The sequence below is a fragment of the Candoia aspera genome, chromosome 4 (genome assembly GCF_035149785.1).
Source record: "Candoia aspera isolate rCanAsp1 chromosome 4, rCanAsp1.hap2, whole genome shotgun sequence".
Lineage (NCBI taxonomy): Eukaryota > Metazoa > Chordata > Lepidosauria > Squamata > Boidae > Candoia > Candoia aspera.
In genome coordinates, this window is record NC_086156.1 from 103,252,237 (window position 1) to 103,279,502 (window position 27,266).

At 42.7% G+C, this 27,266-nt stretch overlaps 1 protein-coding gene across 1 annotated transcript in view; it reads left to right on the forward strand.

The window, feature by feature from the left end:
* The first annotated feature begins 2,091 nt into the window (after window positions 1–2,091).
* The window catches only part of STX1B (syntaxin 1B), a 45,987-nt gene continuing 20,812 nt past the window's right edge, over window positions 2,092–27,266 (forward strand). Inside the window, exon 1 of the mRNA XM_063301431.1 lies at window positions 2,092–2,375. Within this exon, the coding sequence (XP_063157501.1) occupies window positions 2,346–2,375 (30 nt within the window). The 5' untranslated portion in view covers window positions 2,092–2,345. The remainder of the gene's footprint in view (window positions 2,376–27,266) is intronic.

Genomic DNA, 27,266 nt, shown 5'->3' on the forward strand with positions numbered 1-27,266 from the left:
ACCTTGGAAGGATGGAAGGCTGAGTCGACCTGAGCCAGCTGCCCAAAAATCCAGCTTCCGCTGGGATTGAACTTGGGTTGTGGGGAGAGTTTCGGTTGGTATACTGCTGCCTACCACTCTGTGCCACATGAGGTAAACCAGTTTACCTAACAGATAATTCACAGCATTTGTTGGTCATTGCCTTGTGTAATCTGCATGTGTGTGACCGAACACATTTCTCTCTCTTAAGAGCTCTCTCTTGCTGTAACTCTGGGTTTTAGCTGAACACTGGTTGCAAGGTAGGCCAGTTGGCCTTCCAAAAACTACTTTGCTATGGAAGTCCCTTAATAAATTTGTAATGGATATACCCTGGATGCCCTTCCTGCAAAGTACAAGGCAGCCTTCCCTGACAAAGTCGTCTTACATTTTCATCCAGTCATTGTCCAACCAGCATGAACACTGGATTCTAACACCTCCAGAGCTACCAGGCTGGGGAAAACTTCCTGTACTTCCTTGGACACAAAACAATAGCTAAACGATGGCCACAGTAGAGATTGGTATTTCCACCCTCTGCTTACAAGTTGTTTATTAATTACTGGAAAGTATTTACGTACTACTGGTTGTACCATGTACATCTTCCATGCAGTTTGAGCTTTAATTAAATATATAAAACAAGGACCTTTGACTATATTAAAGTATACAAACCAATAGCCATGAATAGTGGAATTGTACTGCTATAAAGCATCAAATGCCAACTTCAAGTAAAACTGTTTTCAGGGTGCCTCTCAAATGGACAAAGGTCAATATAGTACAAGCTTTATCTCTAGAAGGAGAAGGAAGTTCTAATAGATACAACTGCAGGAAAAACCTTTCTGGTTGGTTGGTTATGTATTATCAAGTTGGTGTCAACTCTTAGCGACCACATAGATATATTTTCTCCATGACAATCTGTTCCTAACCTGGTGTCCAGCCTCAAATTGGTTAGGGCCATATTAATATCCCACAGGCTTAGCTTGGTAGAAATTAGAAGTGCAACACCTTCAGCAGGAATGTTACACAGCAGTGGCTAGGCTGAATTTTAAACCAGCTGTAGTTTCCAGTCCATGCATAAGAGCACAGAACAAATTACATAGTTGAGTCATGATGTTACCATGACTTAACCTGTGGCTAAGCTATTTTGATCTAGAAATGGCTGTAGCTGGCTTACCAAAGGGGTAAGAAAATATTCATGATTACTTCCTTGTAACAATATTGGCTCTAGGAGCACCAAGTAGCTACTGTACTTACTTTTTCCTTGTAGATGAAAGGAGGTGCAAGTAAGCTTGAAGTGTGATGAGAAGTGAACCAGGGTAGGGTGTAGAAGATTAGATTTTTTGTTGCTCTGTGTTGATTCAAACCAAGTTAGCAAGCCTCCCCCTTCCCTGGTTCCATGGTCAGAACTCTGAATGGGTGAGGACGCATCCTGTAAAATCATTCTTTCCCCAAAGGCTTTGCCAACAGCAGGAAGGAATAATCTGCAACAGAATCTGCCAGCCTGGTGGAAGAACATGAGAAAACTCCATTCTGCTTCTATCAGCCTTGAGCAAGTTGTAAACATTTTTGTACGCTAGAAACTCTCAGGGCTATTCTCAAGGCTGCCATAACACCTTAAACGCAAATATTTTAATTAAAACTTTTGGGGAGTCAGATTCACACTAGCTGCAACCGAGTCATGGTACCTTCTGGAAGTGGTTAAGGGGGAAGTAACCAATATTTCTTCTCCCCCCCCCCAAGATTTATAGGCATTAATTGATTACTTCCGCATTGTTTCTCTGTGGGGCTCAGAGGGTTTCTCACCCAAACTGGGTCTGCAACCTGGGAATAAATGTGCATAGTCCTCTTGGGTGAAACCCTCCAGAAATATCCTCCAAAACAAGAACAGGCTCCTGCCAGGGTGAGGAGATTCTTGAAATTGTCATACAAGCAAAGCAAACCCAGCTTACTATGCCTTCACCCTCACTTCTGTGAAAGACTACAACTCCCATAGCCCCTTGAGTGGGAGGGAGCATGCTCAGCCTCTCAGTTCTGCTCCCCCTCCCTGCCTCTCTCTCTCTCTCTTTCCTGCATCCTCCCACCCTGCCTTGCTGCATCAGCATCAACCTTTCTTCATCCTTAGAGCATCATTCTCTTCCCAGCTTGGCTGAGCCGGGAAGCTCCGTTTATCCAGTGCTGCCATTCCCAGCAACCTCCCTCTCCCTCCCCACAGCCTTCTCCCCCTCCACCCCAAAGAAGAGGGGTCCTTCCCCACCGCCCTGTCTGTCTGCTGTGCCACAGGGAGCGTAGGGGAGAAAACCCACTGAGGACCCACAACCTGACCAGGAATCGCAATGAAGGATCGCACTCAGGAGTTGAGAAGTGTAAGTTGCAATCCCATTTCCCCCCCCTTATCTAATGCCTAGCGGGAGGGAGATCTAGCTTCTGTTTCTCTTCCCCCCCCTCCACCAAAAGATGGAAATGGGGATGCTAGTAACAGCTTCCAAGATATTCTTCATCCCCTCCCCCAATGCCCAAAAGGAATCCTTTTATTGAACCTTCCCTAACAGTTGAGGATTTTCTGGGAAGGGGAGCCTTCATATCTCCATTGTGATGGGAAGGGGAAATGTCTGTTCCTGGGAGTTCAGCCCAAGCAGAAGTCTGCCTGGCATCTGTGGGTGAAGATATCTCAGATTTCCAACAGGGGGGGAGGGGAAGAAATGGCTTGGGGACAGGGTTCATCTTGTAGGTAGCCAAGGGAAGGTAGCTGGTGGCATTTTTGCAGAGAGGAGACCTCCAAATATCCTCCAGAAACATCTCTGGGTGTCTCTCTTGCAGACTTGATCTCTTTCTCAGAAGTCAGAGGGCTGAAGCAGCTCGTTCGGAAAAAACGGCCACTTCAAGCCAGGATATGTCTGGGGGGCAGATGCAGGGTGTATTTAATGTTTATAGGTCATTCAATCTCTCTCCTCCCCAAGAGGAGGGGTGTGGAAGAGAAAGGAGAAACCCTTTTCCTGAGGAAGTATGGGGGGGGGAGGAAAAAGAACTTTCTCCCTCCTCCCCCATCTGTCAGCTTGTTGGGGAAAAGGCTGATACATCCTCTGCCCCCACCTGAAGGTTGAATCCAGTTGGCAATGGTAGGTGAGGTTTCAAAGAAGCGTCTTTGGAGCAGATGTTCTACATCCTGGTGTGTTTATGCCATTCTCTGATTAGTGTGGCTTGATCACTCATTGATACGTTTGAAAGGACAGACCTACCCCCAATTTATAAGACAAACCTCTTCTGCATGAACCACCATGCCTTAGCCTGCTTCCCCCCCACCCCCCAACACCTTTTTCAGGTTTGCTGTGAGAAGATGTGGCTTGCATTTAAGGCAGAAGATAGCTAGTAAATCTTTGGCTTGATTCTCTTTTCTCCCTCCAGCAGCAACTAAGCAGACAGAGTAATTCATCTAAAACATTGCAGTCTGTGTGTAAAAGTAACACAACCTGGAGATGTGGGGAAGGAAGGAAAGGGTTCTTGTGATCAAGGCAGGCAAAGTGGGGTGGCTGAGAAGAATCCACTCTCTCGCATCCTTTTCATTTGATTTCCTGCTGGGGTTGTTAGAGATCTGGAAAAATAAAAGAAGGTGTCCTTTTATTTGCTCCCTCCCCCCCTCTCCCCAGACATCAAAGGAAACTCCCAATCTGCTTTGCCCCAAATTGAGATATTTTGGGTAGTGCCTGTCTTTATGTATTCTGGTCTCTTTAAGCTCAGTTTAACAGTCTCTGTTTTTCTGTGCTTAGAGGAAATATGTGCTTTTTTGTCTCGGGGAATGTGTGCAAAGAGAGAATGTATGTCTGTACGGTCTCTGCAGGTCTGTTGGCAGGAAATGAGTATTGCATATTCCTTTCTCTCCATGTCTTCATTACGGCCTCTCTGCTTTTAAAATCTACCTATTTTTTGCCAAATGGTAATTAGGAACGTAGAGCCTCTCCAGACAGTTGGAACATTTTTGTTTTGTGCATGGGGAGTGGGGGAGATCTTTTCAGACTGAGTCTGTCATACCACAGTTTGAGAAAGTGAGGGAGAGAAAGACAAACACCCTGTGAAACAATTCAGCTGCAACTCCTGTGACATGATTTTGTGGGTCCCCCCCCGTGGGTAAAATCTTTCTCCCACTTTTTTCCCCTTTACTTTTCCCTCCCCCCCCCAAATTTGTGCTAATCTCATGAGTGAGAGGGAGGCACGCACATACGTACATACACGCACCCAGACACAGAAAGGGATGTTTAATAATCACCATTCCACATGCTTTTGTCTTCTGCAGAGGCAACGATACACACTTTTCCACCCCCTTTTCTTGTTTAAACAATGGAAAAAGGAGAATTCAGGGCAGATGCAGTAGCGATAAAAGAATCCTGGTGACTAATGTGTGTATGTGTGTGTGGAGAGTGGACAAACACACACACACACACACACACACACACATATGTGCAGCTCCTCCCTCTCCTTTCTCCCTCTTCTTTATTCTGCAAGGATTAAAAAAAAATGTTGAGGTGCGTGTAAGGCTCCAGTTCTGGGAATCTCTGCTGGGGAGGCTATTCCATGGGGTGACGGTCGATCGCATGCCCCACTTCAGATCTGCTGTAGGTAGATCAAAAGGGAGAGAAAAGACGCCCCTTCTCTCCCCCCCCCCCAAATACATCCCTCTGTCTTTGTCAGCCAGTGAAGAATAGGTCCTGACGTTCCCGCCTAGCCTTCTGGCTGGGCAAGAAGAAATGGGAAATTTGCTTTATCGGTGGTGCATTGTGCGTTGTGCGGTGGGGAAGTTATGATGGAGGAGATGGGTTTTGCTGCAGGAGCCAAAGGCTTGTGTGCATGAGTGTGTGTGTCTCTGTCTCCCTTCCTCTACCCCCTCCCCCCCCACTACTTGGTGTTAATAGTGTTGGCAGTCAAATGCAGTGGAGGAGAAAGCATGCCAAAATACACATAGACAGGAGACGTGGGGAGTGGGGAGATGTTGCTCCAAGACGGTGTGTTGGCAAACAAGGGGAAGCAATAACCCCAAATCTTGTGGCAGTCAACTCAGTGGGGGCAAGGGACCCATAGCCCCCCCAAGCAGCCAGGGAGTGTGAGTTTCTAGAAGTAGCGGGGAGGTTCCTCTGCACATTCAGGGCAACCGAGAGGGGCTGGCAAGCCTCTGTGTTTTTCCCTTCGCCCTTTCTGCTCCCCTCCACCCCTCCCTAGGCTCCATCAGGAGAATAATGCCCCAAATGGAAGGAACGGTATGGTTTGGCTTCCAAAGTTCTCCTTTCCCTAAAACTCCAGGCTGGACCCCAGCCTGTAAAATCCAACTTGAGTTTTGTTTTTAGTTTCTTCCTGTCCTTTGTTGCTTTCCCAGAAAGGAGGGGAAGCCGAGCAGGGACTCTTGAATGCTTTGGAAAGAAACTCAACTTTGGGCGCTGGCATGTCTCTTAGGAAAAGTAGATCCATAGTAATGGGGCAGCCACAGGTTTATTTTAATAGGCTTACTTGCAGTGGATCATGCGTGTCTCCCTGCCCCTGCTCTCCCCGCCACCCCGCAGCAACCCCTGGAGCGACCTGCATTGCCATTGATTCCCTCCAGGCCCATAAAACAGACACCACATGCGGTTCTCTGGACCTAAGCTATTTATTTAAGTATCGGCAACGTTCAGGGAACATTCTCCTGAGGGCTCACCGCCTGCCTTAAATGAGCATGCCTGGGACAGCCACATTTGGAACCTGAAATGTGAGGACCAAGGCTGAGGTGTGGGGGAGAATCGGGTGGCAGGTGGAGACACAAGAATTTGTTGAAGGCCTCAAGGAAGGGCTTGAAGGTGGAGTTTTCGTGTCTGTGGCAAGGGCTCAGAGAAGAGAATGTGGAAGGAGGACACCTTCCTCCTGGGTGGATTGGGAGATGGAGAAAAATATGAAGGGCATAAGAAGAAGAAAGGTGGGCAAAGATGGAGTTGAAGTCAAATCACATGTGTGATGTGTGTGTTTTTCTTTTCTTTGTAAATGCACATCTGTGTAATGTATACCTTGCTTGCGAACCCAAAGCAGTTTTAACAACAATTTTTGATGCGTACAATTCTCCTCTTGTGTCTGAGAAGCCTCCTCAGTTATCAGTGACAATGAAATATAAACATCTCAGCCCAGGATAAAGAAAAGCTTTATACCAGGAGCTGTAATAATTATAGATGTATGATGACATTTTAGATCAAAGTAAGGAAACATTTTTCTGGGAAAAGGGGGGGGGGGTTGCCTTGTAACTGTAAGAAGTTCACGTGAGATTTCTCAGTAGGCTACAAAGTTGATTGGGCTGCTAGCAAGGCTCTGTTCCCAGGACCTTCCAAATTTCATCTGACAGGAATGCTTGGGGCAAGGTCTTGGACGTTAAGGGGAGGATCTTCCTGGACACAAACAGAAGAAGCCATTTGAGACTTTAAGGAACAGGCCCAACAGCTAGAATTTTGCTTAGGAGCAAACAGATAGCCAGGACTGATTTAAATAAGAGAGAAATCCACTCCAATTGGCCAGCTCCAGCCAATAATATGGCAGGAGTATTTGGCCTTAACCAAATGCTTTTCTTTTTTTTAATGGCAACCCTGATGATCCAGTAATATAGCTCGGAAGCCTCAGGTAGGAATGACTGTCTGACTTGGCTGGCCACCAGCTGCAGGTGGTGATGAGCTCTCATCAAGTTCCTGCTGTCTGTTCTGTTTCATACTATATCTCAGGGTTTCTCAACCTCAGCAACTTTAAGATGGGTGGACTTCAACATTCCCCTGGCTGGGGAATTCTGGGAGTTGAAGTTGCTGAGGTTGAGAAATGCTGCTATACCTTATGGTGTACTGTAGCCAAACTTTTAAAGTAAGGACTAGTAGCTTGAAAGAGCCATGGGTATGATGGAGAAAGCAAAAACAGATTGGTATTGAATAAAAGATAGTAATGCCCCAAAGGAAGGGATAGATGGAATTGCAGGCATCTCTCTAATTGACCAAGAGTTTTGTTCTGTGTACAGTACAGAATTTAGTTTTTAAATATAACAGATAAATAGGGCTGGGAGACAATGCATGGACCATCTGTATCTCTTAAACAGCAATTGTTACTATATAAAATATGAAGTTATTGTAACACACCACTAAGATGGGAAAATAACAAGACACACTCTGTGTCTCCCTCATTCTTGAGCCTCATCCATCACCCCAAGCACAGGACAGGCGTTTTAATGAAACCTCTATATCCTAGATCCGAAATACAGGAATTCAAAATAAGTCCATCATCAGTCATTCCTCAGGAGTAGAGAAGCTGGAGAATTTTGCTCAGATAGCATTTTTAGGAGCAATGAGCTTAATTGCATGTCCCGGACACATATGTAGCTTGGGATCAGTGATCCATCAAGTGGCATACCTCTCTGATGTTTGTGGTCCAGTTCCTTTTTCCTAAAGGAATACAAAAATACATACTTTAGGAGGAAATGTGTTCAAACTTTGTGCAGTGTTTAGTGCAGTTTAAAAACACACACCCAGGGGGAAAAAAGACAATAGAATTGTGCCTGGACACAAGCTTAGCTGATACCAATTCCTATTATTGTATCCTTTCAAAGTTAAGTCTTGATAATTCAGTTTTCAATAAAAGCACTAAGATTATACTGCAAAAGCACATCTTTAATATAAATTGAAATCCAATTAGTAAAACAGGTTTTTCTAAGGGAACAACGATGTGTTTGCTCAAATACTGAAATTCAGAGTTCCTTTGAAGAGAAGGAATAATGACATTTCCGCTGCTTTAAAAGGTAATTCAGGATGTCATATGGATATGCCTGATGGGATGATTTCTCTAACTGTGGCCACAGGATGGGCTGTATAAAGATATGAGATGAAGGGATACCTGTTGTGGCTACGTACTTTTGTTGCTGGGTAGGGAAAGCGAATTGAAATGTCTGATCAAAGATTCCTGCACCAAGAACCTTGTTATTGGCACAAAAAGGAAGATTGTAGAAAAAAATTACAGGTGAGGGTGTTACAAAGCTTCCTGTTTCATTATTGTGGAATACCTTCCTAGTTCTTCAGAGACAAGGAGGCTGAAAAGATACTCAGAAGAAAAGCAAAGGAGCTTTGTCTCCTTTATCATATCTGCCCAGTTTGTAGGCCTCAGTTGTGAAGTCTCAGAAGCCCCTCCCCACTTAAACCTTGTTTGGTTTTTTTTTATATTATTTATTTATTTTCTATCCTGCCTTTTTTTTTTTTACAACTAACTCAAGGCGGGGAACATACCTAATGCCCCTTCCTCCTCCTATTTTCCCCACAACAACCACCCTGTGAGGTGGGTTGGGCTGAGAGAGCGGGACTGGCCCAAGGGCACCCAGCCGGCTTTCATGCCTAAGGCAGGACTAGAACTCACCGCCTCCTGGTTTCTAGCTATGTACTTTGTTTCTCAAAATGCATTACCCCAGTGAATGTCACTTGCTAGCTCCCTATTAAAATACAATTTATCAGCAGTTTGAGGAATACTCCAAGCCTAAGATCCCAAGTGCTCTCATTTTATAAAATGATTATTTCTGTGTCAATGAAATGGAATTTTTACTCACCATAGGTGACCACCAATCCAATGACTGTTGTGAGATTAAGCCAGTTATGCCTGTGCTTTTTGGTTGTCACATTATGGACCAGCCTTTCTCAACTTTTTGACCCTGGAGGAACCCTTGAAATATTTTTCAGGCCTCAGGGGAACCGCTGCACAGTCAGGCTCAAATACAGGCCTGAAGTTACAAAATGACTATTTTCGTTTCAGGGGTAGGCCTGTATAGATGCATTAACAGTGTTCTTCAACTGAAAATAATGAAATTTACCTCTTTAATGTGAAGTTGCCTGAATTTGAAATAACTTTTTAAATAACTTGTGATCTCCCAAGGAACCCCTAGCAACCTCTTGCAGAATGCTAGGGTTCCACGGAACTGTGGTTGAGAAACCCTAGTTTAGACTATAATTCAACATTATGAGACTCCATCTATGTGAGCGTTGAGCTCTCATACTTCCCCCCCTCTCCCTCTCTTTTTTTTTGGCATAACTGTGGGCAGACCCATGGAAACGTTTGCATCCAGATCCCCCAAAAACTGTGGTTAACATAACTATTGTTCATGGGAAAAACAGTTTGTGATGCTAGCTTATTCTGAGAAGCCACTTAAAACACATTTCAGGGACCAGGCGTGATATTAAAACATTTTCCAGTTAAAAATGTAGTAAATCTTCCAATCTCACTGCATCTGTGTTGGAAGGGGGAAGCAGACTGACTGGTGTCTTCTCAAAAGGCTAACCAATGGCAGAGTACTAGGTAGAACCAAGATGAGGAAGTGGTAGCATGAGCAATCTAAGAATTGGAGAGAGTCAGTGAACTGAGCAGAAATAAAAGAAAAAACGGAGAAGTTAGCCTATAGCAAAAACAATCCTAATAAAAATGGGGTTCTGCATTGTGGGTCTCAGTTCTGACATGTTTGATGTTGGCTACTACATCTGATTTAGCATTTCCCCCTAATTTTATTATCAAACGTTTATTTATGCAGGAAGTGGTACAAGGTGCAGCAGGGGAAGGAAAGACAAAACCAAATGTATTTGAGGACGTTTTTCAGAGATGTTCTGAAGTGCACAGTTACCTTTGCTGCATAAAAAAAAAAAAGCAGTTGATGCCTTTTGGTACAGACAGTTCCAAATTCAAGACCTGCAGTTTCAGAACTTGGCTAGGAAAAAGGGAAAAAAGACTCTTGCTTGAGGCTCTGCAAAACCACTGCTGTTTGGAAAAAACAGCCTGGGGAGGGAAGTGTGGTGCTGTAGCCCAGGCTCTGTTAAATGCAGTTTCGTGATAATGTCTTTCATGAATTCACAGCGTTTACAGCTCACCTGTTGCCCAGGAGGAAACCTTAGGCTGCTGCACACACAGAGCTTCCTGATAATGCTAATCATCTAGGTGCTGATCCGATCTTGAGTCACTGGCTTCAGCAAGATTGCTGCATCATGTGCCTTTGTGCAATAGTGCACAAATGTTTTATCACCCTTTGCTCAAAATCTGGGAGAGTTACCAGGGTGACTGGAGAGCAGTGGATGTGGCCCGCGGCCTGCCATCTGGCCGTCCCTGCTTGAGAAATGGCATGGTCCTTCACTGGAAGCGTTGTAACCAGGCCTTTGTCTAACTCTAAGCCAAGCAAAGAAACCTGCCCACACCCCAGCTCAATTCTTTGACAAGAAGGCATGGATGATTATTTACTGTATATTATTTATATGCATACCACTGAATCTGCCAGGAAGCCCTGGTCTCTGGGTCACTGATCTAAGGAGGCCTTCCCTGGCCAATGTCACATTGTCACTGTGACTTTGCTGCCATACTTGGTAATGTGCTGAATTCCTTCTCTGGCATTATGGGAAAACTCTTGGCTTCTAACCCTTTGCCCTTAAAACAGATGGCCTCAACCTGATGCACGCTAATCTCCCATTCCTGCAGCCATTGGCCACATTGGTTGCAAATCATGGGAGCCTTGGTCCCAACATACCTAAAAGGTCCCCCTTTGGGGAAAGCCGTCTTAAGGTTTAACACTTGGCTCAGCCCTCTGTAAGGACCAAAAATGTGTCTTCGCATTACAAATGTAAGCATATTTTTGCAAAAGCTGAAAGCTGTGCCCAGTGTCACATGAACTAATAGATATGAAGAATATAAGCAAGGATGAAGTCCAAATAAGGGTAAGAAGAAAGTTGTTTGGGGGAGAAGTAGCAATCTCATATTTATGGCTATTTATAGCTATATCTTCTTTTGTTCTCTCTGTCTAAACACATGCAACAGTGTTTAGTTGTGTTGTACGTAGACAAGCCGATCTTCGCACATGTACACAGATTTTTCTGTAAGGAATTATCTCCTCTGTTAATAAACCCACTGCCTTTCTAAATGCATTTCAAAATCTCGGTTCAGCAACCCCTTCAGACTGTCATGAGATTTGCTTAAATATGAGACATTTCGAGCTTTTCCAGGAGGAGGTATAATTTTAACCAGAGTTTCCAGGATTATCTGGAAGCATTTAAAGGAAAGAAAATGTGGGATTCATCATCATCTTTCCATATTTCTGGGAATGTCTGAACTTAGGCTGAATTCCTGCTCATGTGAAAACAATAAAAGCTTAGGGATCACTGAAAGACTAACAAATGTGTGCTAAAAATGAATAATACAAGCCATTCTAGGGGGTTTTTTTTTGTAGTTGTTTAGGTGCCACAGCACTCTGTAGTTTTGCAGCAACGCCCTGGCCAATTTTAGAATTCTTTTGCTTTCGGCAAATGAAATTTCTAGCCATTCAGAAAACAGTCTTCGGGTCTCTCTAGCCCTCTGTCTTTTCTCTCTCTGTCAACAATTTCCCCAAACTTTCTTTTTTTATATAAGAATTTTATTGAGTTTCAGATGAAGATAAAAGCTACAGAAAAACAACTACAAAGAAAAATAAAAATAAAAAACTAAAGAAGCATGGAAACACAAGATAATTTTTTTTTCTCTAGAGTTACAAAAAGTGTTGACTTCTGACTTTTAACAGCAAGGATATACAACAATTTTCCATAATCAATGCCTTACTCTATATGAAACCAAAATCACATTATTTCTGTAAATCATTCCATTGGTACATTATAAAAACCACTAAATACAGTTGCTCCATCCCCTTATATTAAAAGAAAGAGAAGAAATATATATCTCTATATATAAACCTCCTAATCAACTACCCCCTCAAGGATAACATTTATTTAATTATTTCCTTCCTACTACTATCCTATACATTCCTGTCTATTATAATAAAGATCAAACTAAAAAGTATATGACTTGTCTACCATTATACTTGATAATACAACAATTTCAATAATCGTAATCATGTGAAACCTAAAACCAAACAATTTTTTTAATACCTTAGTAATCTTAATCCAAATCATTAAAGATAAATGAAATCAGCCAAATCCTAAAAGGAATCTAGATAAATATTCTTCAACCCTTATCCCACTTCGAAATAGACCAAAGTATTTACATGTCCCCACAATGTGCACAGAGCTTTTTTCTTACAGAAATCAAACAGCCCAACTGCCCCCCTCAAAAACTCTGACTTCTCTTCAGGAAACCTCCCATACATAATAACCCCTTCTTTTCCATGACCTTCCATCAGAAGATCAGTTTCACTTATGGCTTGCAACTCAATCTCTCCTTTTAATTTCTTCAACTCCACTATCCCATCTTCATCCAGCATTTCAACAGAAGTCGAAGAGACATTTCTGTCGCTGTTAAATTCCTCAATTTAATCCACGACATCGCCATCCAAGTGACACATTTTAAAGCTCATATTTTCCACAATGTCCTGAATGCCTTGCATAAAAACTCAGTAAAAATCAAAAAGAATCTGTTTGAAATCTCGGTGAAAGTCAGAGAAAGTTTCTTTAATTTCCCCAGATTTTCAGATGATTCAGGCCCCTGGATAATGACAGCCTGCTTGGTAAGCAAATGTAATACATCATGGTACCAGCGCAGCTGAGTGTAAATTCTGTACAGGGCCATGTTGTACTCGGGAAGATGGGGGACTCCAAACTAAGAAATGAATGTGGAATTGCCAACTGTCAGAGAAATTATGTGTAACTCTTTTTTCAGGGAACCTGGGGGCCTAGGACCCACTGTTCATTGATGCCATTGAGTTTCAGGTGCATAGTTTTTCAGTTTGTTTGTTTGTTTAATAAAAAGCAAAATAGATGAATTAACTCAGCCCTTCCTGTGAGGTCATATGGTATCATCAATGCATCTACTGCTTAATGGCCAAAAGAACAAGAAACCACTGCCAGAGAGGTGGGTGATGGAAGTAAAGAAGTTCAAACAACAGGTTTGTGCACCTGGCACAGACTCTTGACTAGCAGAATAAATTATGCAATGGCAGGACATTTGCATAATTTATGCAGGCAGTGCAATTGAGTGTATTTCTTCGTGGAAATGTTGGCAGGGATATGCACACAGCCTTTCATTTCTTCTCACCAATGCCATAGGTTATTTTTGCTTGCTCCTTCTCTGTCTCTTGCCCAGCATCCCTCCTCTAACTTTTGATATGCCTTTACGGCGGCACCTTTCCATCCCTCAGCAACATTGGCAGCTCCTTCAAGCAAAGACCAACAAAAGCAGAAGTCAACTTTTAAGAAAAGAAAGGGGCTTGCTGCCATCCTCCATTTCCCCCCCATTTCAGTGGATAACGATGGATCAGGCAGTAAAAAGGCTGTTTTGGTTTCACTTTATGGTTTCTGTGCTTTCAGAGTTAGTCCTTCCAAGCTGGTTTCTTCAGTTACAAAGTGAGAGGCTCTGTGTAGTATTACTTCTCACTCCCTACTCTCTTAAAAATAAAATACCTTTTTTTTAAAGGAGCAAAGATTTGGCTGTTGTTCAATGGAGGAAGTTAGAAAAACGAGGCATCCTGGTGGCATTTCAGAAATAATTGCTCCTCTTTTCCCCACCCCCGGCCCATCCTTACAAAGACGCAGGGACCCAAATAAGAAAATAAGGATATAAATGGATATTATATTTGAAGGAAGGGAGGAAAGGAGGAGGGGAGAGAATAGATACATTTCCTTATTTCCCACTCAGAATAATCCACATAAGGGTGACCATGTTTCATGACTACAATCTTTCGAACAGAAATTGTTTGTTTGTTTGTTTGTTCATTTACAACTTCCATGTCCATGCTCATGTACTCATACCGTGACTTGGGGGGAGGCTCACAAGGATCAAAAACGTTACTGCAAATAGTTCCAAAAAGAATAAAAATGGCCAATGGTGTGGGGGGGATAAATTAACACAACAAATTAACACAGTCAACTCAATATACCAGTGTTTCTGAACCTTAGCCATTTTAAGATGTGTGGACTTCAACTCCCAGAACACCCCAGCCAGCATTGGGGTATTCTGGGAGTTGAAGTCCACACATCTTAAAATGGCTAAGATTCAGAAACACTGTGATATACACTACCAGAGTCACTTGCTGAGATGGGTGGCTATAGAAATCTAATAAATAAAATAAATAAATGATGGGCACATGTAAAAACCTGGCACAGAGCCTGAGAAATGAGCCAGGCATTCAAGGATGGCAAGGTTGGGGGTACCTGGATTTCAGGGGCAGAGTTGTTCCAGAGGGCAGGCCCCACGGCCTTCAAGGTCCCATAGGATGGCATTGTTCAATAGATGGGACCAGCAGCCTGCCAGCCTTATTGGTTCCTGGGTGGCCTGTTGTATGGAATTCTCCAGATATTGCCTAGTTTCTGTGTACAACAATATTAAGCAGGAAGTAGTTCTCTGTGGGTATAGAAAGAAAAACACCCAGCAACAACGATCTTGTGAGAGAGCCTCATCCCCAAAATATGGGTTGTAACAGTCTAAAACATAAAGTAAATCCCTCGCGCTTGAAGTCTGTCCACTGCTATTTCCATCCAACATCACAAAAAACTTCGCTGGTGTTTTAGGAACTATGCTGGGACTTGATGCAAAAAATCTGCCCTCACCTCTGTTATCTTGGACATTTATCCTTTCTAGCCATATTTTAGAACATACATCCCCCCACTCCCCCTGCCTTTCCTGGAACAGATTTGGTAATCTCCAACTACGTTAAAAAATAATATCCAGAGCAAATGTTCTTAAAGTGCAATTGTTTTATTTTGCTGTTGAAAGGTTGACCTTTGCTACGAGTCCTCTCCCACCCGCCAGCCCTGCACAGCAGTCTTTTTGCTCCGTTGATTAAAACTTGAAATTGCATCGGCAGGAAGTTCTCCTTTGCCAGCCTGCTTGAAATGAATGGCCACTGAGCAGGAGCACGCGGTAGAGACCTTTCTCATGGCCCCCTCACCAGTCTAAGGGGTCTGAGCAGAGCTTACTGTTCAGCACCATCTTGTCTCGGATTGGGAGATGTCAAATATATTGAGAATTAAGATGCCCAAAAAGAGAATTTGAATGTTGTGTGGAGGGGTGGAGGATGACAGAGATAAATCAGGAGATGTGACTGCCCGAATGTGCAGTACATGGGCAAAGCTGGAACGGGAACCCTTGCTTGGGGCCTGCATGTCTGTGTGCGGGGGAATATTTTAGTTGGCTGTCTGAGCTGTAGCTGTTGAGCTGTAGAAGCAGATAGATTTTTATATAACCATGATAGCTTAGCCACTGTATGCTCTGGACAATAGAGCTAGCTGGAGAGGCAGAATTAAAGCAGGCTTTCTTGCCTTGCGTATTTTGAGAAATCGTGGTCTTTACCGAAGGACCCATTTCTAATCTGTTTCAAAAGATACTGAGAAATGGGGTGAGCTAAAGCAATAAGCTATCATAACCCTTGCCCTTGGTTTTCTGAAAAGGTTTCCTGCAGCCTAAAAACTAATGAACTGGAATCAAAAGCAACCACAGACAGAGATATTTTATATATCAAGTCAGATTATTGGCTCTCTATACCAAGATGGTCATAGGCCTCCGTTGTCTAAGACAGGTTTCTAATTGGTAGCCCCAGGGGTTGAACCTGGAACCTTTCTGCAGAATGGTGTTGCTATGTCTGGGCCGTAGCTTGTTCTCTGAAATTCGAATAAATAAAGAAAATACTTGATTTGCTGTCTCCTCTACATCTGGCCTGGGAATAGGAATGTGACTTCCAGATTAAGTTAGAGTTAGAAGAAATTAAGCACAGTTTCAAGGTGTATCCATTTATCTACAGATGCTGATATGATTCAGATAGATTGCTTGCTAGGGATATGGACTTAAATAAAGAGCTTGCTATCTAAGCACTATTAAGTCTAATTCATTAATTAGCAACTAATTGCCTTGGCTCTTCCGGTTTCTTCCCCAATACATACAGAGAACCTGGGAATTGTAATTTAATGCAGTGGATCCTTATTATAGATCCCTAGCATCAAACCTAGCAGGGTTCCCTGGAGAGGGAAGATGAATATTAAACCCATTTGTTGAGATATGTCTATGAGGTTACCTCTACATGGAAAATTACTGAGTGTGTTCATGTCTTCTGCCAGACTACTTAAAACAAAAGTCATCTGAACAGTCACATGCAGCGTTTTTCTTCCTTGTTCGAGTGGTTGTTTGCCCCAGATGTTGCAACTTGTGAACCATCCACTGATGGATTTAGAAGAGAGCAACTGGAAAGGGGTATGGCAAAACGTTGTCGTGAAAAAGTGGTTTGAACCTCCATCATCAGGCAATAAATCTGGGCCACTAGAATAATTGCTGGTTGTATTCACAACTGGAGATTTGCACACTGGTTGCCTTCCTGAGATACGGTTATCCTCGTTAGTAAATTAGTCAATTTTCTGGATGCGCACAATAAACAGAACTATAGATGAACGGAATGATGTGGGTTTGCACAACATATTTTGTCACCAAAAAAAAAAAAAGATTAACACTAACCAAGCTTAGTATTTTCTGCTAAGCCACTCAGTCTCTGAATATATTTTGCACGATCTGCAAATTGGCCATTTTATCAAGATATATGTGGCCTTTCCAGTTTGCCTTAGCAAACATGAGCAAGGCTTTGTATTAATGTAAATTCATCACTACCTCTTGTTTCCACTTGAACGTGGTGACCATTTTGAATAACCAGGAATCTGTGAATATGATAAAAAAAAAATAACAGAGACTTGTAGCACCTTATAAATTAACACATTGATTATGACAAGTTTTTCATGAACCACCCAGCATGTCAACGGTTAGAGACACCATGCATGGAACTTCTCTTTTTTGTCGTGATCCTACTACGGAAGGCGTCAGTGGGAAACGTCGCCTGTGTATTACTATCATATAATTTATTTTATTTTTCTTATAGTTAGTAAAGACAGCATCTGTTTTTTCCTCCCTTGGGGGATTTAGTACAAAAAACTTCCTCTTCACCTTGAAAGAAAAAGTTGGGGGGATAAAAGAATAGTTTCGTTCTTTTTTTATAGTGATTGGTCTGTGTCTTTTGTTTTATTTGTTGGCATTTTGATCGTAGGACTACAGGATCTGGATGGAAAAGTCCAGACAACCATTAGATGGTAGCAAAGAGTTAAGAGTTTCCTTAAGATTTTGATGTTGGGTTTTTGCAGCCCAGGTCTGTGCTGGACATGCCTTTGAATGGTTGCCCTTGGCCTTCCCCTCCCTTTTCTTTTCTGCCTCAGTTTCCTTTAGACTGTAAGCTCTTTATTTATTGCAGGAATCCATCTGTTTTGGCCTTTTTGCATGTCGCGCATAATTCAGTTTCAAAGGCTGAACCAATATTTGATAATCGTGTACAAGAAAGGAGGAGTTCAGGGCCAGGCCCCATCCCTAACATGTGTGAAATTAAGAGTGGCCATGCTTACTTCCAGCAGTCTTCTCCAGCCTGGTGCCCTCTAGATATGTTGGACATCTACACCCATAATCTCTATTATGGCTGCTAAAGAAGGTGAGTTTCAGCACATCTACAGTATAAGGCACAGGCTGGGGAATGCTCTCCTATGGTGATATCAAGGGTCTGATGTTGATGTCTGTTCTGATACACATTGCTTTGTTTTGCCACTGTCCTGAGTGGCAGGGTGCCTGGACTGGCTTTGCAGAATCAGTGCCCTTTTGTGTATCTGGATGGATCAATGGGTGGGTGAGTGGATGGTAGGGCTTTAGAAGAAGCACCCATCAACATCCTCACAAAACCTTCTCTAGAGTGTACATCAGCCTTTCCCAACCTTTTTGACCCTGGAGGAACCCTTGAAATATTTTTCAGGTCTCGAGGAACCCCTGCACATTCAGGCTCAAATATAGGCCAGAAGTTACAAAATTATTCTATTTGTTTCATGTGTAGACCTGTATATATGCATTGACAGTGTCCTTAAACTAAAAATAAAGAATGAAACTTACCTCTTTAATGTGAAGTTGCCGGCACCCTAGGGTTCTACGAAACCCTGGTTGAGAAACCCTGGTCTACATGGACTCTCTGGACCCTTTCTAGCAAGTTTGCTAAACAATTCCAAAATGTTCAACTCCAGGCCCATCTTACAAAGGCTTTACCTACTGCTTGCAGCCTCTTGCTACAGTCAGGTGGGTGTGAGTCATATGTTCCAGTGTGGCTTTTTCAACAGCATAATGGCCCATCAGTGACCACCACTAGTGACTAAGACTCAGCAAGGCCATGGAAATGCTCAGATGATTTGTGTTGTGTGGTTTTCTTTTGAGCCACCTAGCTCACCCATGTCTATTGAACTAGCAATAGCTCTCCCAAGCTTGCATGAGGGGTTTATCCCTGCCCTTGCAGCCCTTTTAAGGCAAGATAGCAGGGATCAGACCTTCAGTTTATTGAATGATGTCCACTTAATTCACCCCTTGAGTTCTAATAGGACAGTGGCATTCCAACGTATTTTTAGCACATCCATTTATTCTGAGCATCAAATATATTGTGGAAGGAGGGCACACAGGGTGAATGAAAATCAGTTAATGCCTTCACATGCTGTAAATGGCAAATAATAGTAATAAATTCTGTCGATATGTTCAGACATATTCCTATATCCAGATGTCTCCGATTTTAATTTGAAATTTGATTCTCTCCCTTTTTCTTCGGCTCACCAACTACCCTTTTAATAGCTCTTTGCTTTCTAGACATCCTTCTGTGGTAGCCTAAATTCATACTTTCGTACTTTCTCTGGAGAGAAAGTGTTTTTATTGAAAGGGAAAAATAGATGATTGGTGTATATATATATATTTCAGAATATTGGAACAGGCATTTTTTCCCCTAATGTTCTTTCACAGAGAAATAGGGTGTGTACAACTTTGCCTTGGAGAAATATGGGGTTCTGTTTTTCTATATAAAGATCTATTTTTATTTTTTATATATATATATATATATATATATATATATATAAACATACATACATATACACATACATACATACATATTATATCTAAATTATATACAATTTATATAATTTATAATTATAATATAATTTTCTATGTAAACCTCAAGGGCTTTGAGCTGTAATTGGTTCAATTGGTAGATTATTAATCAGCTCAAGCTTTACTTGATCAAAACTTACTCTCAGCTCAATTAATCAGTGACTGCAAATTTTAATTGATCAGCATATAATTTAAGGGCATAAGCTCTTTTGATAGAGCTTCTTAGCTGTAGAAAGGAGTGAAGCTGCAAGCCCCGAAAATATTTTCAATATTTAATAAATTTTCAACATTAACATTATGATTTTTCATCATTAAAACAATGATTGACACCATAGAGATTATTTTTATTGAACAGAAGTGCGAATTACAAGCTCTGACTTAACATATATGTGAGGTGCCTGTTGTTTTTGTTTATGCAAAATGAAGAGGAAAAAGCAATGATTATAACTAGACTGGTCAAAAACCAATAAATAATTGCCTTTGTCTTTTATCACCCTGCCCCAACTTGGCACTGGGGAAAGCTGGTCAAAGCAACAAGCAGTATTTTCATTTGAAGTGTCTGTTCTTGTTGTTTATTCGTTTAGTCGCTTCTGACTCTTCATGACTTCATGGACCAGCCCACGCCAGAGCTTCCTGTCGGTCGTCAACACCCCCAGCTCCCCCAGGGACGAGTCCGTCACCTCTAGAATATCATCCATCCATCTTGCCCTTGGTCGGCCCCTCTTCCTTTTGCCTTCCACTCTCCCTAGCATCAGCATCTTCTCCAGGGTGTCCTGTCTTCTCATTATGTGGCCAAAGTATTTCAGTTTTGCCTTTAATATCATTCCCTCAAGTGAGCAGTCTGGCTTTATTTCCTGGAGGATGGACTGGTTGGATCTTCTTGCAGTCCAAGGCACTCTCAGAATTTTCCTCCAATACCACAGTTCCAAAGCATCAATCTCCCTTCTCTCAGCCTTCCTTATGGTCCAGCTCTCACAGTCATATGTTACTACGGGGAACACCATTGCTTTAACTATGCGGACCTTTGTTGTCAGTGTGAGGTCTCTGCTCTTAACTATTTTATCGAGATTTGTCATTGCTCTTCTCCCAAGGATTAAGCGTCTTCTGATTTCCTGACTGCAGTCAGCAACTGCAGTAATCTTTGCACCTAGAAATACGAAGTCTTTCACTGCTTCTACATTTTCTCCCTCTATTTGCCAGTTATCAATCAAGCTGGTTGCCATAATCTTGGTTTTTTGAGGTTTAGTTGCAAGCCAGCTTTTGCACTTTCTTCGTTCACCTTCATCATAAGCAACAAGCAGTATTTTCATTTGAAGTGTCTGTCCTTAAAGAAGTAAATATTCTTTTTGGCTTGAGTGCAAGTTATAAATGTTTTAATTAAATAGACAAATAGCCACCCAACTGGCTACCTACACACAGTACAGCCCTCCTTCCTGTCTGTATACTAATAGCAACCTCTTGCTCCTTCTGTATCCAAACAGCATCCTTCACTCAGCACACCTGGGGAGAAGGAATGAATCCCAAGATTTTAAAAAGTACATAGACCTGGGGGGGGGGGAAATAGGACAGGGGGCTCTATCTACTGTGGGCTTCTGCTTCCCCCTGCCTACAATACCTCCCTGAAGTCCAGCTGTTGAGGACTGGCTGAGCGACAATGGGAAGCTGGGAGGGGTTGGAGGTGGTCAGGATGGTGCATTACGGAAGAGGGTGGGACGTTTTATGCTGCAACATTTTGTTGCGAATCCATGTGGGCATGTTTATTCACAAGTTTACCATGTTCAGTTGGGTTGCTCTTCGTTACAGGGAGCGAGGTTTGCAGCCCCCACACTCTTTTTCCTCGTGCCTCCCTTTCTTCCTTCCGCGTCCTTTCCATATGGCTTGCTCACTTGTTACGTACACTTCCCGTATTGTCCTCTCTTCAATTTCAGCTATCTGCCACTACTCCAGTGAGTAAGTCCCCCCTCTCCCCAACCTCAGTAGCTTTATACACACCACAGGCTCCATCTGACTCCTTCCCTCTTCTATCTGCATCCTAAGATTCTCACATTTTTGTGGGGTGCTTTAGCTGAAGAGCATCTTTTTTTTTCTTTCCCTCTTAACCATGAGTTTGGGGTCATTATATTTGGGGTCCTTCTCCAGGTTTGGGGAGCCTGTGCTTGTGTAGGGAGTCTTCCTTTTCTTAATATCTGCATTCCTTCCCCAAACAGCTGCAATGCAGGAACAATCTATGAGTGTTAGAGACAGACGTGGGCTTGCTATGTCTCTCTCTCTCTCCCTCTCTCTCTCTCTCTCCCCCTCCTTCCCTCCCTCTCTCTTTTTCAATTTCCAACAAAAGCTATAAGTCATGTCATCTCAGGTGGTTTATGGGCTGCAGGCAGGAGGCTGGACTATGGTGGGGTGAGAGGTGACGGGGCTCTGGCTGGCTGGCTTAAGAAGGCCAGATTTCTCCTGTGCAGACACGGGGCTTAATTTAAACCAAGATGTATATCAGAAGCCATTTCTCAGTAGTTAGCCTCTGTCATGCAACACCAGAATTATTACTGGCAATAATTAATCATAATAGGATATCATTATGTGTGTACTTTTGCAAGCCTCTCTCTCTTTCCTGAACAGCTTTGTTTGGCGGGGTGGCTGTTATGTTGAAAAGAGATAATGAAATAGGTTAGAGATCTCAAGATAGTCCTTTCCTGGCCCCAGTGCAGTTTCCATCCAGGAAGTGAGTCGGGGAAACTCGCAGCTTTAGAGTCTCTCAGTCTTACGCCTTTAGCTGATTCCGCACTCACGGCTTGGACATATTTATTTTATCAACCAAAAGGGAACACATTGGTGACCCTGGAAATTAAGCTGCAGGTAGGAAGGTGAGAAATGATCAGCTTTTTCCACTCCCTACAGCCCACCTTTGTGTCTAAAACCCATCTACATAGAGACATTTTCCAACACAGTCCCATCTGCTGGGTGGTGGATATTTCCTAGCATATGAATGCTCTAACTATGTGCAGAGTGCCTTCCTTTCAGATCAAAAATAGTTCTCCAGGAATCTGAAATTATCTGGGGAATTTATACCGTCCTAATATATGTTCAAACCCGAGTGCATTTCCTTTTTAAAAAAACTGAATACCGTGAACATCCAAGTGGGCATCTTAATAATTGCAAGATACCACCTTGTTGCCTTCCATGCTCTCCCCCCACAGCCTGTTATGCAGTTGTTTTGAGACAAGGCAAAGTGCACATGTTCTTTTGTGTAATGCACCATCTCTGTCCTGTTTCCTTTCCAGCCACAGCCCTGTTTTATTGAAGACATGTGAAGAAAAGCATTTAAGTACTCTACCAGAGTGCTCTCATGTCACCCAATCTGCAATCTGTTGAGCATCAAATCAGATTCTGCATTAGGCACTCCCAGAAAATAACAATACTTCTTATTGTTATAGGTGACACTCAAGAAAAGGGGGCTAAAATGGAATTGTTGTTATTGTTCTTATCTACCCACAGTCTATTGGGTAATTCTAACTGGATTTGGGACTTTTGATTATCAGATCCTTCCCAAGGATCTAAGATGGCTAAAGATATCATCATAACAGAGGCACTGTTCCAAGTAATGCGACTTTTTCTAGTTGAGGAGTTGAGGTTCTTATTATTATTAATATTATTATTACTATTATTATTGATATGATTTTTGGTGCAGTATGTTTTGAGGAATCCTCATGCAGATGCCTGACTTGAAGTGTCCCCATTGCTGCTCTGATTGAGTCTAACCACCTTGCTGCTGATTATCCTCTACTGCTCTTTCTGCCCAAGGAGATTTATTTATTTATTTATTTATTTATTTATCAATCAAATTTATATAGGCGCCCATCTCACCAGAAATGACTCTGGGTGACGTGTCACAACCAAATCAAACCACAATATAAAAGCAATCGTTATAAAAATATAGACAATCATCATTAAGAATTTTAAAAATCATTAAAAAATTAGATCCTTTCTAATAGGAGAGGATGGTCCCTGAATACATTGTAGGAAGAAAGTAGAGCTTATTCTGGAAATCTTGACCTTTTGGCCTGAGATGAGCTGGCTAGAAATGTCTTGAGGAACTTTCTGAGTCTCCTTCATCATATATTTCTGGCAGGGCAGGAATGCTTTCCTTTTGGTTTTTAGCAGCTGCTTTCATTCTTTCTGCCTTCAGGGAAACCTTTCTGCATCTCTTGCTTGGCAGAGACCTTGCCTGTGAGACTAGAAATATCTTATGGGTCACTGGGGAATTTAAAGGGTGTTTTAGGGAGAATGCCATGTACAGGTAGAACAGGCCTTTGTGGGCTAACCGTTGGCCAGGTGAACAAAGTATGGGAATAATTCCTGCAGTCCCAATCTGCAGGCCCAAACCAGCAACTGTGGGCAAGCTCTTCTTGTAAAAAATCAAATTGGTCAAGTTTATTTACACCCATATGGTTCATAAGACAAATGCCTAACCAGGATTATTAAAGACCAAGCAGCTGTATTTCCCCAACGTGCTAAGCTTGACTGTTGTTTTTTTCTGGGCTTTAGAGTGCTGCCCAAATCTTGTTGTTGGTTAGTTTATGATCCAGTGTATTGTGCAAACTTAGAAAACGGGTGTGTACAATAACCTACTTAGAGGTGTAATACAAACCCAGCCATGAAGGTTAATTTCATACGTTTTATACGATACTGCACGAGGACCAAAATGGTTATTTTTATCTCCATCCGTGCTCCTACTTTTTAATATTCTTAAAAGAAACATAGGGGAAATTATCATATGTGTTATCATTTAAAAACATTTTGTTTAAAAAGAGAGATAGAGGGATTGTCTAGGCCTTGTTTGCTGAAGTTGGTCCCTTCCCAATTTATTTACATACTAGATTTACTTATTTACGTACTAGATTTACAAAACTGCCCAACTCAAACAGTGTGGCTCTGGGTGGCAAAACCTGTGATAAAGTTCAGAAGAACATAGCATGTTTTAAAAGCACTACAAGGAAGGAAAAATCACTACAAATGAATAACATGATCTTAGTTTTTAGCTATGTATTAGAAAGTATATTCCAGCATCAAGAATAGCCATTTCTGCTAAGCACTGTGATATCGACCCTGAGTGTTAATTGCTTCAACCTTCCCGTTTGGGGCAACATTAACACTGACAAATTGTCAATTATTTAATTTAACATTATTTTACAAACTGCTAAGGGGTGCCAGTTGGGTTTCCCACTTTGGGCACTGAAGGCACTTTGGCCTGCTCACCGATCATTTTTTGATGATCTCAAAGTGATGATTTTATGAAAGGTTCAGCTTTGCAGTGACTGAGTTCCAGAGGCAAATGCCGGGAGACCCTCTTCGTTCTCGGCTGGTTTACCTTCAAGAGGTCAGCGAAAGGAATCTCGATGGTGTTTCTCGATCTCAGCAACCTTAAGATGTGTGGACGCTGGCTGGAGAATTCTGGGAGTTGACCTCTGCACATCTTAAAGTGTCCAGGGTTGAGCAACTCTACTCTAGGAGACAACAAAAGGAAAACGGAGCACATTCTGTGATAGGAAGGCAAACTCTTTTCAGTCTCTTCCCAAGAAGGCACTTCCACCATCCTCTCTTTCCGCATTTCAATTCTAATTCCACTTTTGTTCTTCCTGCTCTGTGTTGTTCACTCAGTTACTGTCAGGGAACCTGTTAAAGATCACACCACTGCCTCAATGTTGCGGAGTTGGTTTAATGAGACTATTCTGCCTATCTGTTTCTAAGTATCTATTTCATTCGCCAATAAGGACCCAAATCAGAGGTGGGAATTAGGCTTGATCTGATTGATTTCTTTTAGAATCCTGTATCTCGGATCTGGGAAAGCTAAGCCCTGCATTTTCCAGTTTCCATATATTTTGCAGACCCCCTCTAAAGATGATTATGATTGTAAATGAGGAGCAGATCAGGCAGAGAGAGAGATGGGATAGGCCTCTGGAATCCTCGCTTTTGATCTTCAGCCATAGAACGGGATTGTGAGACCTGATGAAGCCGGAGGATGAAGGATGTCAGGGCCAGGGAGGAGATGGAAAGGAGCTATGCAGAAGCCATTAAAGTAACCGGCTCAGCATTCAAGCGGCATCATCTTTTTTTAGCCTGTTATTTTGTCACCGCTGTACTGATTTTCCTCAGCCAGAGGAGGAGAATAGAAGCCGGGGAATACCGACTACGGCGGTCGCCTGTAGTCAGTGCTCTCTGCCTGCCGTGTGCAAGATTAATGCTAATTGTAATCATCTCTCCAGATTCCAATTCACCCATTGCTGCTGTACCTCTAAGGGGGGGTGGCTTAGAATTGGGACACCTTTTCTCCTTGTTGGTTTCCCTGGGCTCAAATCCCATTTCCTACAGCTGCGGTTAGGACCCTGGGATCCTGGCATTCAGCCTATTAACAAACCAGACCACACGTAAATAAAGAAAGCATAGGAAGACCGGCTGGCGGATTATCTTCCTCCTCTTAACCCTTTCCTCTCCCTCCTAAGAATTTGGGATAGCAAAACCCAGGAGTTCCTGAATCTAGTCTAATAGTGCTGACTACAGAATCCTCATTTTCAGCTTTTATTTATTCAGTTCCTTGCCAGACAGAATGCGTTTTTAACTCAATATATGCCACAAGATCTGTCCCTTCACGGGCATGCTTTCTGTGACCCGTCTTCTGCTCCAACTCCATAACTTTAAGGTTCCATTAATTATGTGCCATCCGGTTGGTGTTGACTCTTAGCGACCATATTGATAGACGTCCTCCAGGATAACTAGTGTTGGCAGCTTCTTTTTCCTACGCTGAGAGTAGCTAGAGGAAGTAAAAGTTTCCCTATTGAATTTCCTCTTTTTGTGCTCTTGTTCAGGCAGAAGGGGGGAAAAAAAAGTGGGCACCCATAAATTATATAATTACCCCCTCCCCCACCCCACCCCATTTAGTCAGCGTTGCTACCAGTCTTGTACCCGGCTTCTACTAGCATCATCTTATTGGCTAGAAAACAGCTTAGTCACTCTGGATGGAGAGAACCTGATAGGCCAGATAGCCAGTCACTGTTGGAGGAATAGGGTGGTGTGAGGTTTCGAGTCATGCACAGAAGGGAGATTCGAAGAAGTCAATCACATCGGAAGGGCAAACTTTAGGAGCGTCCACGCATGAAAATAAGGCAAAGTGGGCTTTTCCTTGCATATGAGAGTTTGCAAGGGACATCGCGGAGGGGCAGAAGAGAGCTAATCAAATCTGAAGAGCCTGCAAGGATGTCTCTGAGGAAAACTCCACTCTGTATCATCAGTTGTACCCACATGCTTGTGTGTGCTTGTGCATTCTTTCCGTAGCCCAATTGGCTAATGTATATTTCCACCTATGTTTTTAAACCATTCACACCCAGGGAGGCATTCTCCACAAGAGAAAAGTTCCAGATGAGCAGGTCTCACCCCCCTCTGGACCCATGCAAGTTACACTTGAGTAGCCTGATGGGAAACGCTGCTGAGAAGTGGGACGTAACCAAAATAAATCTATTTCTGTTATCTGCAGTTAGCACCCAGCGCTGGACCCTTAAATTAAAGAGATACAGCTTCAAACCCTCCCTTCCCTACGTCATCAGCAAATTGCATCTCATCCTCAAGGGGAAGACCTCTCGCCTATTCTTCCTGGCAGAAATGTGTCGGGCATATAATCAGATTCCGTTTGGTCATCCCGGTAGCTTTTCTTAGCAGCGTCCCTTGGAATCCTTGAAACCAGCGAGAGATAGCATCGTGAGCAGAGTGTTCTCAAACTTTTAGGCTGCCGACAGTCGCAAACTGATTGACAGGAGATAGATAGACTCATAAGTGCCCTGGGCTGCTTCTGAATCATCTGCCTCTTGCCATTGTCAGAGACGGATGGGCTGTTTGTCTGACCAGATAGGGTCACTCATCTGTTCTGCCAGATGACCTTGGCCTGTCTTTCCTGCCAGGCCATGATGCAAATGAGCAAATGGAGCAACCAATGACTTTGAAGCATAAGAGGATGTCAGGGATGCAGACTTAAGGTAGCTTAGTTACGGGAACCAGCCAAAAGTGACACAAAGAACTAATGCAAGGAGATTTGGAGAACGGCCAATCGTGAATGAGATGCCCAACGGTCTGGCGGAGAAATCATTGGAGGAGCCAATAGGCTTGCTGTAGAATTCTCATATGCAAATGGATGGGACCAAGAGTTAGGAATGATTGGTTGAGGCAGGGCTTGCTGGCATAGGATGCGGTGACCTTTGGCATCGAAAGTGGTTTCCTGGTTTTTGCAAGAGAAAGCTGGGATGTAGAATAAAGCGCCTCGAAATAAAATAAAGCAAATAAAGCAAATAGAAAATGAAAGG